Source organism: Rana temporaria, chromosome 5 (assembly GCF_905171775.1).
Source record: "Rana temporaria chromosome 5, aRanTem1.1, whole genome shotgun sequence".
Lineage (NCBI taxonomy): Eukaryota > Metazoa > Chordata > Amphibia > Anura > Ranidae > Rana > Rana temporaria.
The window spans coordinates 288,504,169-288,520,022 of record NC_053493.1 but is presented as its reverse complement, the minus strand read 5'-3'; the positions used below and the strand labels follow the sequence as shown (position 1 = coordinate 288,520,022).

The 15,854-nt window shown below is 47.2% G+C and overlaps 1 protein-coding gene across 1 annotated transcript in view; it reads left to right on the top strand.

The window, feature by feature from the left end:
• The first annotated feature begins 14,088 nt into the window (after positions 1 to 14,088).
• The window catches only part of IMPA2 (inositol monophosphatase 2), a 41,443-nt gene continuing 39,677 nt past the window's right edge, over positions 14,089 to 15,854 (top strand). Inside the window, exon 1 of the mRNA XM_040353941.1 lies at positions 14,089 to 14,529. Within this exon, the coding sequence (XP_040209875.1) occupies positions 14,365 to 14,529 (165 nt within the window). The 5' untranslated portion in view covers positions 14,089 to 14,364. The remainder of the gene's footprint in view (positions 14,530 to 15,854) is intronic.

Below are 15,854 nucleotides of genomic sequence, written 5' to 3'. Positions count from 1 at the left end.
CCCTACCCATGAAATAGTCCATGTATTTGTCCCGGACTTCACGGGCACTCTGGGGGGGCAGTCCTGTGTGGCCAGCTTCAAGGCCCGCCAAAGTTTCTGCAGGGGTCAAATGTTGTGCCTCGGGCCCAACCAGGGCCATATAATTTGGAGATTGTCTCCGCAAAAAATTGTGGAGAATGCAGCAGGCAAAAATAATAGTATTCCACTTATATTCCGCCATGTGGAGAGAGGTGAGGAAAAGGCGGAACCGGCTGGCCATGATGCCGAAAGCGTTCTCAACCACTCTACGTGCTCGGCCCAGCCTGAAATTAAAGACACTCCTCTCTGGGGTGAGGGTGCGCTGAGGGTATGGCCTCATAAGATGGGGTCCCAGGGCAAACGCTTCATCAGCCAGGAAAACAAATGGCAGGCCTTCTACATTCTGGTCATCCGGTGGCAATGACAGATCATCATCCTGAAGGCGAAGCGCGAACTCCGTCTGCCTGAAGGCTCCCCCATCCGATACCCGTCCATTCATCCCGACATCCACAAAAAGGAATTCATACTGTGCTGACACCACCGCCATCAGCACAATACTGTTGAACCCCTTATAATTAACCACTTCCATACCAGGTACTTACGCAGCTTCCCGCCCAAGCCAATTTTCAGCTTTCAGCACTGTCGCACTTTCAATGGCAATTGCGCGGTCATGCTACACTGTACCCAAACAAAATTGGCGTCCTTTTTTCCCCACAAATAGAGCTTTCTTTTGGTGGTATTTGATCACCTCTGCGATTTTTTATTTTTGCGCAACAACTAAAAAAAGGCTGAAAATTTGGAAAAAAAATTACGTTTTTATTTTTTTCTGTTAATTTTTTTGTAAATAAGTTTTCTCTTTCAATTACGGGCACTGATATGGCGGCACTAATGGGCACCGATGAGATGGCACTGATGGACATCGATGAGGTAGTACTGACGGGCACAGATGAGGTGGCACTGATTGGCGGCGCTGGTATGCGACACTGATGGGCACACATAGGCGGCACTGATGGGCACACATAGGCGGCACTGATGGGCACACGTAGGCGGCACTGATGGGCACACGTAGGCGGCACTGATGGGCACACATAGGCGGCACTGATGGGCACTCATGGGCGGCACAGATGGGCACTCATAGGCGGCACAGATGGGCACTCATGGGCGGCACAGATGGGCACTTATGGGTGGCACAGATGGGCACTGCTAGGTGGGCACTGGGCATGGATGGGCACTGTGGGGTGGCACTGATGGACACTGGGGTGGCGCTGATGGACACTGGGGTGGCGCTGATGGACACTGGGGTGGCAGCACTGATTGTTGCCAGTCAGTGCCCATTTGTGGGCACTGACTGGCATCTTTTTTCTTTATGGTTTTTTTTTTTTTTTTACACTTTTTTTTTTTTTTTTGGCTTTTTTTTTTTTTTTGCCCACCCTGGTGCTCCAGGGTGGGCATCCCTGGTGGTCCAGTGTGGCGATCCGAGGGGGGGCTGCGCTGATAAACAATCAGCGCTAACCCCCCCTGTCAGGAGAGCCGCAGATCGGCTATCCTCTACTCGCGTCTGTCAGACGCGAGTGAGGAAGAGCCATCGGCGGCTCTTCCTGTTTACATCGTGATCAGCCGTGGTTGGACACGGCTGATCACGTGGTAAAGAGTCTCCGCCGGAGGCTCTTTACCGAGATCGGAGATGCAGGGTGTCAGACTGACACCCCGCATCACCGATCGCCGCGATGCGCGCCCCCACGGGCGCGCGCGGCATGAAATCCTGCAGGACGTTCTAGAACGTCCTGTCAGGATTTCATAACCACTTCCCGGACGTAAATCGGCCATAGGCCGGGCGGGAAGTGGTTAAAGAACTGGGATCCTGAACGGGGTGGAGGCACGATGCGGACGTGCTTCCCGTCGATGGCTCCCCCGCAGTTGGGGAAGTTCCATCGGGTCTGGAAGTCCAAAGCCACAGACTGCCACTCCTGTGGTGTGGACGGAAGCTGGGGAAGAAAAAATGAAAAAATTAGCCACATAACCTTGCAAGCAGATTATACAAAGACATTATAAGCATTCTAACATTTCTGGGAACTAGCATATTATATCTAAATATATTTAGACAATTAACACATTAAACACCCCCTCTGATGGGCCAGTGCCCAAGTTTGGGGGAGGGCTAGATGAGTTTGGGAGTACTAAAAAAATATAATTTTGATTATTGGTGAACATAGACTTTACAACACATTTTGGAGGGGAGGGCTAGATGAGTTTGGGAGTACTAAAAAAATATAATTTTGATTATTGGTGAACATAGACTTTACAACACATTTTGGAGGGGAGGGCTAGATGAGTTTGGGAGTACTAAAAAAATATAATTTTGATTATTGGTGAACATAGACTTTACAACACATTTTTGAGGGGAGGGCTAGATGAGTTTGGGAGTACTAAAAAAATATAATTTTGATTATTGGTGAACATAGACTTTACAACACATTTTGGAGGGGAGGGCTAGATGAGTTTTGGAGTCCTAAAATATAAAAAAAAATATTTTTAATATTGGTGAACATAGACTTTACAACACATTTTGGAGGGGAGGGGGGGGACATTACAATGGATATAACACAATACATTGGGAAGTGACTAGACTAGGTAGGTTGGGGCCCAGGATAGCATGCTGGGGAGGTAAGTGATGGGAAATATGCATGTAGGCCAAAAAAGGGGCATCAAAGTTTACATCATGCATGGGGGCAAAGGGGACATTCACAGCATATTCCAGACATGGTAATTAGGGAAGGAGGAGATAACTACAAGACATTAGCATACATTATAGACATAAAATGTGATATTAAAGGAGAAAACTTACCCTCATATATTCCTCCTGCAGAACCTGGATGATGGCAGAGCAGGTGTCAGGAATGATGAGGCCCAGAGCCTGGGGGGAGATGCCCGTCGAGAACTTTAAGTCCTGAAGGCTTCTCCCAGTTGCCAGATAACGGAGGGTGGCAACTAGCCTCTGCTCAGCACTGATGGCTTCCCGCATAACGGTGTCCTGCCTGGTAATATAGGGGGACACCAAAGCCAACAGGTGCTGAAAGACGGGATCAGACATCCTCAGGAAATTCCTGTAATCAACAGGATTATTTTCCTGAAGCTCCCGCAGCAAAGGCATGTGAGAGAATTGGTTCCTACGGAGCAACCAATTCTTGGTCCATGAACGTGTCCTCCTCCTGTTCATGAACTCCTCATCGTCTAGGTCAGGGGTCTCCAAACTTTTCAAACAAAGGGCCAGTTTATTGTTCTTCAGCCTTTAGGAGGGCCGGATTGTGGCCAGCGGGGGCAGAAAAAGCCCCGGGCTCAGCATTGGTGAGAATAAATATGGCCTCATAGTTTACGATCAGTAGGATAAGGAGTAGTGCTCCTATTAGTAGGAGTAATTGTATCTCATCATTGGCATCAGTGGAAGAAAAAGTGCCCCCTTGTTGGAGTCAGTGGGAAGAATAGTGCCTCATATCAGTGGGAGAAATAAGGCCCTGAGGGCCGGATAAAGGCTAGCAAAGGGCCGCATCTGGCCCTCGGGCCGCAGTTTGGAGACCCCTGGTCTAGGTCATAAACAAACAGACCTATACTCAGAAGATGCTTAGCACTAAGTCGGCGACGACTAGGTGCCTGCAACATGGCTACAAGGCTAGTTACGAACGACAAATCAGAATTGCACTAAACAGACCGCAGTGAAGAACAGCAAGACCTATGAAGAACGACCCTGACAATGAAAAACGCGGGGACAGGACTGCAATGTAAAACAATACGACCTGACCGCACGTCTCGATTGCCTAGATACGACCCCCACAAGTACAAACTGAACGGCAGAGATCAATCTGAAAGCACAAAGACTGAAAAGCACGAATCGTCACTCACCAAACTTTTACTAACACGCGTAAACACGGAATCAGCAAAAGGAGCCCCAAGGGTGGCGCCAACAAAATCAAACCTCCCCTTTATAGTCGCGTCATACGTCGTGAGCGTCATCGCGACGGAGAACGACCAGATTTTGGTATGTTACGTGTGTACGCAAAGCAAGCCTGCCGAGCTTCTCGACAAGTTCAACAAGGAACTCGACGAGGAACTCGACGGGCTTGGCACGTCGAGTTTCTCTGTCGTGTGTACGAGGCCTGAAACAACTGAAAATATATTTCATATTCTAGGTTCTTCAAAGTAGCCACCTTTTGCTTTGATTACTGCTTGGCACACTCTTGGCATTCTCTTGATGAGCTTCAAGAGGTAGTCACCTGGCGCAGCACCCCATCACTCTCCTTCTTGGTCAAATAGCCCTTACACAGCCTGGAGGTGTGTTTGGGGTCATTGTCCTGTTGGAAAATAAATGATGGTCCAACTAAACGCAAACCGGATGGAATAGCATGCCGCTGCAAGATGCTGTGGTAGCCATGCTGGTTCAGTATGCCCTCAATTTTGAATAAATCCCCAACAGTGTCACCAGCAAAGCACCCCCACACCATCACACCTCCTCCGTCCATCCGTTCACCTTTTCTGCTTCGCACAAAGACACGGGGGTTGGAACCAAAGATCTCAAGTTTGGACTCATCAGACCAAAGCACAGATTTCCACTGGTCTAATGTCCATTCCTTGTGTTCTTTACCCCAAACAAGTCTCTTCTGCTTGTTGCCTTTCTTTAGCAGTGGTTTCCTAGCAGATATTCTACCATGAAGGCCTGATTCACACAGTCTCCTCTTAACAGTTCTAGAGATGTGTCTGCTGCAAAAGGTGGCTACTTTGAAGAACCTAGAATATGAAATATATTTTCAGTTGTTTCACACTTTTTTGTTATGTATAATTCCACATGTGTTAATTCATAGTTTTGATGCCTTCAGTGTGAATCTACAATTTTCATAGTCATGAAAATAAAGAAAACTCTTTGAATGAGAAGGTGTGTCCAAACTTTTGGTCTGTACTGTATATAACAACTTCTGTACAACCACCCTGTTGGATTTTCCCAGCTTGATCAGTGTTGCAGTATATAGCTCAGTGGCGGAACTACCAGGGTCGCAGCAGTTGCACTTGCAACAGGGCCCTGGAATTCCGCCACTGTGGGAGGGGCCCCAAGGTGGCAGGAAGGTCAGCATGGACGCTCAGTGGAGAGCCTAATCTGTGAGGTGGGGGGGGAGGGGTGATGGATGCACAGGGAGCTTCTGCCATTTCTTCTGCCTGACAGAAGAGACTGTCATTCTCACTCATATGCACTATGTGCCGATTCCCCAACACTGCAGTTCCAGTCACTCAAACTTTGCCTTATATCTCCTTTCTACAACTACCTGTATTAATCATTCCCCTCCTGTCCTCGGCATGTTCTCCTCCTCATGTCACTTCACCTTCTTCCTTAGTCTCACTTGATCTGGCTCATCTTCCCCACCGGTCTGAACCTCTCTGCACAATCATGCAGTAAGTAGCGATCCTCCTGGTGTTTTTTTTTTTCCTTTTAACTTCATTCCTTCTGGTTAACCTATCTGCTTTACCACCCATAAATCTGAACTACACACTGTCCCTGCAAAAGCTACTAACTAGACTCCCACATATTCACTTTTGTCTTATCCCTAAGGCTCCTTTTTCATGGGTTGAGCTCTGCGAGGAGGCCACCTGCTCAGCGAGGAATCTGTCTGCTGAGCAGACGGATGAATGGTCCGTGTCCACTATGCAGAACCGACACGGACACAGCCTGTTCTCCTCTATGGGTGGTCGGATGTAAACAGACCATCTGTGCGTTTACACCCGACTGCCATCCTATCCCAATCCACCAAATGGATGGGGAACAGATCCCCACCCGTCTGTTTTTTGCGGATCGGATTTGATGTCAGTGGGTGTAAACGGGCAAATGCCTGTTTACATCTGCCGAGGCCCGATGGAGTCCTGGTACCCGGCGCCGCGTTGTGCTGTCTCACTCTCACTGGCTGCCAGTGCCTCCTATCACATCGTGCCACCCGGAGAGTCAGTGACAGTCTGAGCAAGTAACTCTACGGGCGGCTCCAGGTGCATGAATGGGGTGGGTGGAATGAATTGTCCTGGGGGGGTTTGTACTCCTGATGGGGGGGCTGAATTGTCCTGGGGGGTCTGTACTCCTGATAGGGGGGTGAATTGTCCTGGGGGGGTCTGTACTGCTGATGGGGGTTAATTTTCGGGGGGGGGGTTGTAATCCTGGGGGGGTAAATTGTCCTTGGGGGGTCTGTACTGCTGATGGGCCTGATGACCTGCTCCGGGCCTGATGACCCAAAGCCCGCTTCCCAGCTTGATAACCTGCATGTATTTCAATACGTTTTGGTTTTTTAAGCACGTGATTCGCGCCAGATTTATGAATTATGTGACATGTATTTGCTAAGCCGTATGTGTAGGCACTGCTATGTCAGACATTTCACGGAGACTCCCTTCTGAAAAAAGCCTTGAAGAAAAAAAAAGTTAAACACATTGGGCCGGATTCAGATACGAGATACGCCGTCGTATCTCTGAGTTTGGCTGGTCGTATCTATGCGACTGATTCAGAGAATCAGTTACGCATAGATTTCCCTAAGATCCGACCGATGTAAGTGTCTTACACCGTCGTATCTTAGGCTGCATATTTACGCCGGCCGCTAGGTGGCGCTTCCGTATAGTTACGCAAGGAATATACTAATTAGGTATTTACGCCGATTCAGAAACGTACGTCCGGCCGGCGCATTTTTTTACGTTGTTTACGTTAGGCTTTTTTCGGCGTATAGTTACCCCTGCTATATGAGGCGTAGCTAATGTTAAGTATGGATGTCGTTCCCGCGCCGAGTTTTGAAATGTTTACGTCGTTTGCGTAAGTCGTTCGCGAATAGGGCTGGACGTCATTTACGTTCACGTCGAATCCACTACGTCCTTGCGGCGTACTTTGGAGCAATGCACACTGGGAGATTCCACGGACGGCGCATTCGCCGTTTGTAAAATACGCCAAATACGCGGGGTCACAGTTAATATACATAAAACACGCCCACATCATTCCCATTTGAATTAGGCGGGCTTGCGCCGGACCAAATACGGTACGCCGCCCTAACTAAGGGCGCAAGTTCTTTCTGAATACTGAACTTGCGCCCAAATTTACGGCGGCATAACGTATCACAGATACGTTACGCCGGCACATAGATACACAATTGTATCTGAATCCAGCCCATTTACTTTGTTGTCTGTTGCAATAAAAACCAGGCAGAAGTTTAAGCAATTTGGAGTCTATCCAAAAAAAAGAAAAGTTTTAGCTGGAAATGGGCATTAGCTTATAACAAAGTAACACTTTTTCTCATAAAAAATACAACAAAATGTTACCTTACCTTATCAATATTATACTTTAAATTAATTAAAATGTCTTTAAAGCGTATTTTTGTGTAAAATTTAAGGGTGGAAATAACAGTCACAAGAATAGCAAGCATAACCAATAAAAGAGCACAGTCATGGGCTAAAAAGGTTCATCACAACAGTCTGTGGGTTTGTCTTCTTGCTCAGCACTATTCTAAGGATTGTTCTCAATGTACAAAACAGCGTGGGCCAAGAATGTGATACAAAATGTTTGAGCAACACAGCCACATTAACCTCTTAATGCCGGCACCTTTCAGCCTTTGGGGCGGGGCTAATGTTCACGTGACCGCTGTAATTGGCTGTCACATGATCTGAAAACTACCAATCGTAAGTAGCAATTGGGAGCTTTCAGTTAGGTGCCGGAAACTGTGCCGGGAGCATGCAGGGCACGTGCTCTCGGCTGTATTGACCACAATTCACGCAAATATACGGCCTCTCTGCGCCAAGGACCAGTTGCAAAGAGGCTGCATATTTGCATGCGGGCGGCGCCAAAGGATTAAACTGTGCTTGCTCAATTATAAAAATATACAGGATTTATATAGTGCCAACAGTGTGCAGAACACTTTAAAGCATGAGGGCAGACAGTACAGTTACAAATACAATTCAATAGGAGGGATCAGAGGGCCCTGCTCTTAGAGCTTACAATCTAAAAAGGGAGGGTCAAGTGATACAAAGGGTAATAACTGTGGGGGGATGAGCTGATGAAGAAAATACAAGTACAGTTATTAGGTGGAGGCAGGATAGGCTTCTCTAAAGAAAATTGTTTTAAGGGATCGCCTAAAAGTAGATAGAGTAGGAGATAGACAGATTGGGGTAGAGAATTCCAAAGGATAGGAAAGGCTTGGGAGAAGTCCTGGAGGTCAGCATGAGAGGAAGTGACAAGGGATCTAGAGAGCATGAAGTCTTGGGAGGAACAAAGAGAACAATTTGGTTGGTATTTTGAGACTAGGTCAGTGATGTAGCCAGAGGCCAAGTTGTGTATGGCTAATATTTTTAACTTAATTCGTTGGGTGAGTGGGAGCCAATGGAGGGATTGGCAGAGAGGGGTAGCAGACACAAGGGGCCAGATTCTCATACATCCGCTTATCTTTGCGCGGGCGTACGGTATCCGATTTACGTTACGCCTCCGCAACTTAGACGGGCAAGTGCTGTATTCTCAAAGCACTTGCTCCGTAAGTTGCAGCGGCGTAGCGTAAATCGGCCGGCGTAAGCCCGCCTAATTCAAATGTGAGACAGGGGGCGTGTTTTATGTTAATGCTATGTGACCCGACGTGATTGACGTTTTTCACGAACGGAGCATGCGCCGTCCGTGGAAATCTCCCAGTGTGCATTGCTTCTAATACACCACAAGGACGTATTGGTTTTGACGTGAACGTAAATTACGTCCAGCCCCATTCACGGACGAGTTACGCAAACGACGTAAAATTTTCAAATTTCGTCGCGGGAACGACGGCCATACTTAACATTGGTACGCCGCACTTACACCACCATATAGCAGGGGTAACTTTACGCCGGGAAAAGCCTAACGCAAATGGCGTAACTGTACTGCGTCGGCCGGGCGTACGTTCGTAAATTTGCGTATCTAGCTGATTTACATATTTTGACGTGTAAATCAGCGTACACGCCCCTAGCGGCCAGCGTAAATATGCAGTTACGATCCGACGGCGTAAGAGACTTACGCCTGTCGGATCTAAGGGAAAGCTATGCGTAACTGATTCTAAGAATCAGGCGCATAGATACGACGGCGCAACTCAGAGATACGACAGCGTATCTGGAGATACGCCGTCGTATCTCTTTTGAGAATCTGGCCCTAGATGTTTGGTAAGGTGGATGAGTGGACTGAATAGATGATAGCCTATGTAAAAGTAAGCCAATGAGGAGGGAGTTACAGTAGAATTAGGAGCTTTGTGGTGTCATTGGTTAGGAAGGGGCTTATTTTCGAGATGTGGTGGAGTTTAAGGCAGCAACCTTTGTAAGCGATTGGATTTGGAGCCGAAAGGGAGAGTCCAGGAATACACCTAGCACCCTGGCATGTGGGGATAGATTGATGGTTGTGCCATTGATCTTGACAGAGAAGTCAGGGAAAGGTGCATGTGGGGGAGGAAATATTATGAGCTTGGTTTTGGACAGGTTGAGTTTGAGGAAGTGGTGTGACATCCAAATGTGATATGTCGGTCAGTAAATTAGGAATGCATGAGGAGACTAATGTTGTTAAATGAGGGGTAGAGAGATCGATTTGGATGTTGTCAGTGTAGAAATTATACTAAAAGCCATGGAAGGCTATCCACTGACCCAGGGAGGAGGTTTAGATTGAGAATAGGAGAGATCCAAGAACAAAACATTGGGGGACCCCAACAGGGAAGAGGAGAGGAGAAAGTAGAATTGTAAGTGACACTGAAGGTGCTGTTGGATAGGTAGGATGAGAGCCAACAAAGATCAGTCATAGAGACCAAAAGGAGTAAAGTTTTTTTGAGGAGGGGGTAGTCAACCGTATAAAAGGTAGCCAAAAGGTAGCGATAAGTTGACAGGGACTGGATGAGGTGTTAAAGAGAGCGATAAAATAGGTCTGCTTGGCAGTGTAGAGGCAGGAGGCAAAAGTGTAATATATTGCAGCTTACCTATAATTGGCTGTAGTGGCTGCATTAGTTGTATTTTTTTTTTTCGTTTTTTTTTTATTGATATCTGGTAGTCAGTCAACACACATATCTTAGGGTGGCTACAATCACTCTTCTACAGCATGTATGGAGGTGCAAAAGTAACCACCCTTGGACAGCAGCGCTGTCAATAAGTGAAGAGGGTGGTATTGGGTGGACCAATATCTTTAGATAGACTTTGAATTTGTAACTAACAATGTAAAGCCCAACTCCAGATAACACGTATTAAAGGGTTGTAAAGGTAAAACATTTTTTCTTAAATAGCTTCCTTTACCTTAGTGCAGTCCTCCTTCACTTACCTCATCCTTCCATTTTGCTTTTAAATGTCCTTATTTCTTCTGAGAAATCCTCACTTCCTGTTCTTCTGTCTGTAACTACACACGGTAATGCAAGGCATTTCTCCTTGGTGTGGAGTGTCATGCTCGCCCCCTGCCTTGAGGGGGAGGGGCGAGCAGGAGAGTCAGAACGCTCTCTACGTTGCAGATAGAGAAAGGAGCTGTGTGTTAGTGGGCGTTCTGACTCTTCTGCTCGCCCCCTCCCCCCTCAAGGGCATATTTTCGAGATGTTGCGGAGGTTAAGGCAGATTTTTGGTAAAAATGTTTTCCATAAATGAATAAAAACTGACCCTTGTAAGCACACCTGTAATGGTTTATCCCAACCCTCTAACCTCCACCACTGCTGGACAACTTATTCGGATAAAAGAAGTTGAAGAACAACAAAACGTACTGGTGAGCTCACCAGGTTACAAACAATGTTATAGACGGACTGTAGAAAAACAAATACTGCTGTGTTAATGCTGCTGACAGACTGTATTGTATACGTAATGTTTGATTTTGGCCTTTTAATGTTTGACACTTTAACCTCTATGGTGCCATTTACAGTGCAACATGTAAGCTATAACTGTTGTATACTGCAGTTTCAACTAATCATGAGATGGATCTAAGCTCAAAGGATATAAGGGAAATGCTGATGCTTCAGGGAGGCAGAGTGGGGTGGAATGTGAAGCAGTAAGATAAACTAGGTAGGTCTATGTCACATTAGCTAATGTTCTCCCCTATGGGAATTTGTCATCTTCATTCACTTTTACCAAAGATTGTATTGATGCTTTGGCAAAGCATTCTGATGACATCTGCTAAACTCCTGGTGCCCAACAGCAGCCCACTGGCCCTCGGGGGTGATCGTAGGCTGGTGGGCACCATATAGATAGCAGAGTGGCAGCAGGGTGCCAGCGCTGGAACAGTCTCTGTGTTCTTTCACTGAAAGAGAGACTGTACTGTGGGTAAAGTTATCTCTGTCCACAGTAGAGGCCTGGGCAGAGGGAGCAGCGTGGGAGCCTGTGATGGGTCTATAATTTTCAAGTTGATCACCACTGTGCTACACTAGGAGATGTTGATTTAGGCTGTTGTGTGCAAACCATTCAAAGAACATTTAAAGGGGGCACTTGGCATGGTGGTGGACCAATCAGAAGATGATCATTGAGAGAGCAGAGGGAGAGAAAGCAGGAGCTGGTGTTGCTCTCATGTACAGCAGAGGTTCCCAACCACAGGGCCCTGGCCTTTCTTCTGCTAGGCTGTGGCTTTCTGTCTCAAGCTCTGATTTCCTTGGCTCATAGAGCCTTATTAAGTGCCCGCTGCCTGTCCCTATTTATTTGGGCATCAGTAGGGGCTGCTGGGTGTGAACTCTCCTTGTAGGGCTGATGCACAGTGGCCTTTTAGCTTTTATCTTTTTAAGGGCTTATTCATATCATTATGTTGCAGTAACACGAGTTACTGCAATGCACATAACACACATTGGCATTCATTATGAATGCCACCCCAACGCATCTTAAAAACACATTTGCACTGTAATGTAGTGCAGCACAACACACGGTGTCCTGTGCTTTGTCCAGCTGTAAAATGCAGTATGGTTTAATTTTGTGTGTTGCAGCCCATTCTACAACAAACCCTGACAGTGCCCCTGGTACGCAAACCCTGACAGTGCCCCTGGTACGCAAACCCTGACAGTGCCCCTGGTACGCAAGTACTCTGGACAGAAAACTGCGGTACGCCATTGATCAAGTATACAAACAAAACTGAAGTGGAGGTCTACAGAGGTGCCCATGAGGTATATTGCATCAAAGATTGCTCTTTATTGGTCATATAATACATATAGTAGCCCCCCACCAATGGCATAAGACGTTCTATGAATGGTTCCCACCTTTGGGACAAGACCTTCTTTAAATAACCCCACCTATGGTATACAATGTTCTATGAATAACCCCTCACCTGTGGTATAAGACGTTATATAAATAGCCCCTCACCGATGGGATAAGACGTTCAATGAATAGCCCCCCACCTATAGGAGAAGACGTTCTATAAATAGCCCCCCTCCCCACCTGTAGGAAAAGACATTTTATGAATAGCCCCCCACCTATGGGATAAGACATTCTATAAATAGCCCCCCACCTATGGGATAAGACATTCTATAAATAGCCCCCCACTATGGGACAAGACGTTCTATAAATAGCCCTTCACCTATAGGAGATGATGTTCTATAAATAGCCCCCCACCTATAGGATAAGACATTCTATAAATAGCCCCCACCTATAGGACAAGACATTCTAGAAATAGCCCCCCACCTATGATATAAGACGTTCTATAAATAGCCCCCCACCTATGGGATAAGACGTTCTATATATAGCCACCCACCTGTAGGACAAGATGTTCTATAAATAGCCACCACCTATAGGATAAGACATTCTAGAAATAGACCACCCCCCCACCTATGGGATAAGACGTTCTATAAATAGCCCCCCACCTATGGGATAAGACGTTCTATAAATAGCCCCCCACCTGTAGGATAAGACGTTCTATAAATAGCCCCCACCTATGGGATAAGACGTTCTATAAATAGCCCCCCACCTATGGGATAAGACGTTCTATAAATAGCCCCCCACCTATGGGATAAGACGTTCTATAAATAGCCCCCCACCTATGGCATAAGACGTTCTATAAATAGCCCCCCACCTGTAGGATAAGACGTTCTATAAATAGCCCCCCACCTGTAGGATAAGACGTTCTATAAATAGCCCCCCACCAATGGGATAAGACGTTCTATAAATAGCCCCCACCTGTAGGATAGGACCTTCTATAAATAGCCCCCCACCTGTAGGACAAGATGTTCTATAAATAGCCCCCACCTGTAGGACAATATGTTCTATAAATAGCCCCCACCTGTAGGACAAGATGTTCTATAAATAGCCACCCACCTATGGAATAAGACGTTCTATAAATAGCCCCCACCTGTAGGATAGGACCTTCTATAAATAGCCCCCCACCTGTAGGACAAGATGTTCTATAAATAGCCCCCACCTGTAGGACAAGATGTTCTATAAATAGCCCCCCACCTGTAGGACAAGATGTTCTATAAATAGCCCCCACCTGTAGGAAAGGACCTTCTATAAATAGCCCCCCACCTGTAGGACAAGATGTTCTATAAATAGCCCCCACCTGTAGGAAAGGACCTTCTATAAATAGCCCCCCACCTGTAGGACAAGATGTTCTATAAATAGCCCCCACCTGTAGGACAAGATGTTCTATAAATAGCCCCCACCTGTAGGATAAGACCTTCTATAAATAGCCCCCCACCTGTAGGACAAGATGTTCTATAAATAGCCCCCCACCTGTAGGATAAGACCTTCTATAAATAGCCCCCCACCTGTAGGATAAGACGTTCTATAAATAGCCCCCACCTGTAGGAAAGGACCTTCTATAAATACATATGGTACCCAACGTCCCGTTTCCCAGACTCAGTACAGTTTACGCGTGACCTGCCCCCAAATGACCAATCCGTGACCCCGGCAGGGTGGGCGGGTATTTTACTGATCTATAAGACGAGGTAGTGGGAGGCGGTCCTGCCCACAAACGACCAATCCGTGACCCCCTGACAGACTAGGTGGAGATTGCATTGATACTATAGGACAAGGCAGTGGGGGCGGTCATCACCACAAACCACCTATCCGTGAGCTCCTGTCAGGGTGGGCGGTGATTGTCTTAATGCTATAGGACAGGACGGCAGGGGGCGGTCTGGACGGGAAGGGGAGGAGAGTAGGAGTAATAACAATAGCGATGAGAGTGCGAGGCAGAGGGTGCTGCTGAGAATCATCGGAGGAGTCTGGGGGGAGGAGAGTGTTGTCTGTCCATCGGAGCTGTTTGTCTGCTGGTACACGGCGCTCACTCCATCACACACAGGTGGATGACCCCCCTCCATAGCAAGACACCTAGGCTCCTTGTTTGTCCCCGATCACAGCTTCCATTACACAGGATCATCCCCGCTCACAAGGGAGGAAGGGGGAGACATGGAGCCCTGTGAAGGAGCTGGCAGGCAGAAGCAGCATACAGTGGCCGGAGAGGAGCGCGGACTCCATGATGATCCTCCGAGCAAAGGGGAGCAGGGACAGGCTGAGGACCCCTGGAGGGAGTGCATGGACACTGCTGTACAGCTAGCACTCCAAGCTGGCCAGGTGAGAGCCTACCCTGTGCTGGGGTCATACTGATCACTGACCTTCATCATCGCATACACATCCCATAATAATGTCTGTTGTGTCATCTCCATGTCTGGTGTCATACAGTCCAATGAATGAACATCAAACCAATGTTCTGAAAATGGCTCAAAATTTAGTGTATGGTTAGCTTTGCTGTTGGGGCCACATGTAGACCTTGGGGGGGCCCTCAGGTTTAGTGGATCCCTTGTACACCAGAATTACCCAACAAGTCACCAAATGTACTCATCAAAGTCCCTTGGAACTGACATGTTGGACATACATGAAAAGGGTAAATCAGGACCCGTTCACGTGAGCAGTGGACTTCACTGTCCCTCTAAAAAGCAATCTGCAGCGTATCGCTTTTTAGAGGGCAGCAGGTTCCTGGTGTTATGGAGGTGATACTGGATGATGGTGCCCAGGGTAAAAAATGGCAAATCGCGTCGTCCCTCCCCCCTCCTAGAGATGGCACGGGGCTTATTGCGGGATGTACATTGTCACTGGAAGGGGAAGAAATGTCTTTGCATTGGTGGTGTCACTAGAAGGGGGTAAAATGTGTTGGTAGTGTCAGTCTGAGGAGTACTACTTTAGCATTTGTGTGTGGTGAGAGCTGGGTTATATGGGGTACTGGAACTAGAGGCATCTGGGGGTTTAGAGGCTCTGAGGAAGGGAGGTGAATTCTAGGGCTGCTTGTACCCCCACCCTCAGTTCAAACCTAGTATCAGTGTGGCGCCTGCTGGGTAAGAATGAAGCTTCTAAATCAGGGATATGCAATTAGTGGACCTCCAGCTGTTGCAAAACTACAAGTTCCATCATGCCACTGTCTCTGGGTGTCATGCTTGTGGCTGGCAGAGTTTTGCTATGCCTCATGGGACTTGTAGTTCTGCAACAGCTGGAGGTCCGCTAATTGCATATCCCTGTTCTAAATCCTTGGTCATGTGATATGACACAGAAAGGAGAGCAATCTGCCCACTCCCCCCAGCGGTGTTGGTTTGTTCTCATTGGCTGTCCACACTCTCTACTGCCCACCATAGGCTGCTATTGGAGGGAGCAGCAACTAGCTAAATAAATGCCTGTATGTGGTGTGTGTTTATTTATTTTTATTTATTTATCCCAAAGGACTCTACATGGAACTTTCAAGCACCTGGCACATAATTGTGTGCATAGTCCCATTCATCTCAATAGGTTGCACTTGGCAGGAAGTGATGTCTGCCAAATGTGACCTGCTGTATCATTTATGCCACAAAGCATTGTGCCTATGCATACAACGCATTCACACCATGTACAATGACTGGGGTTATTCCACA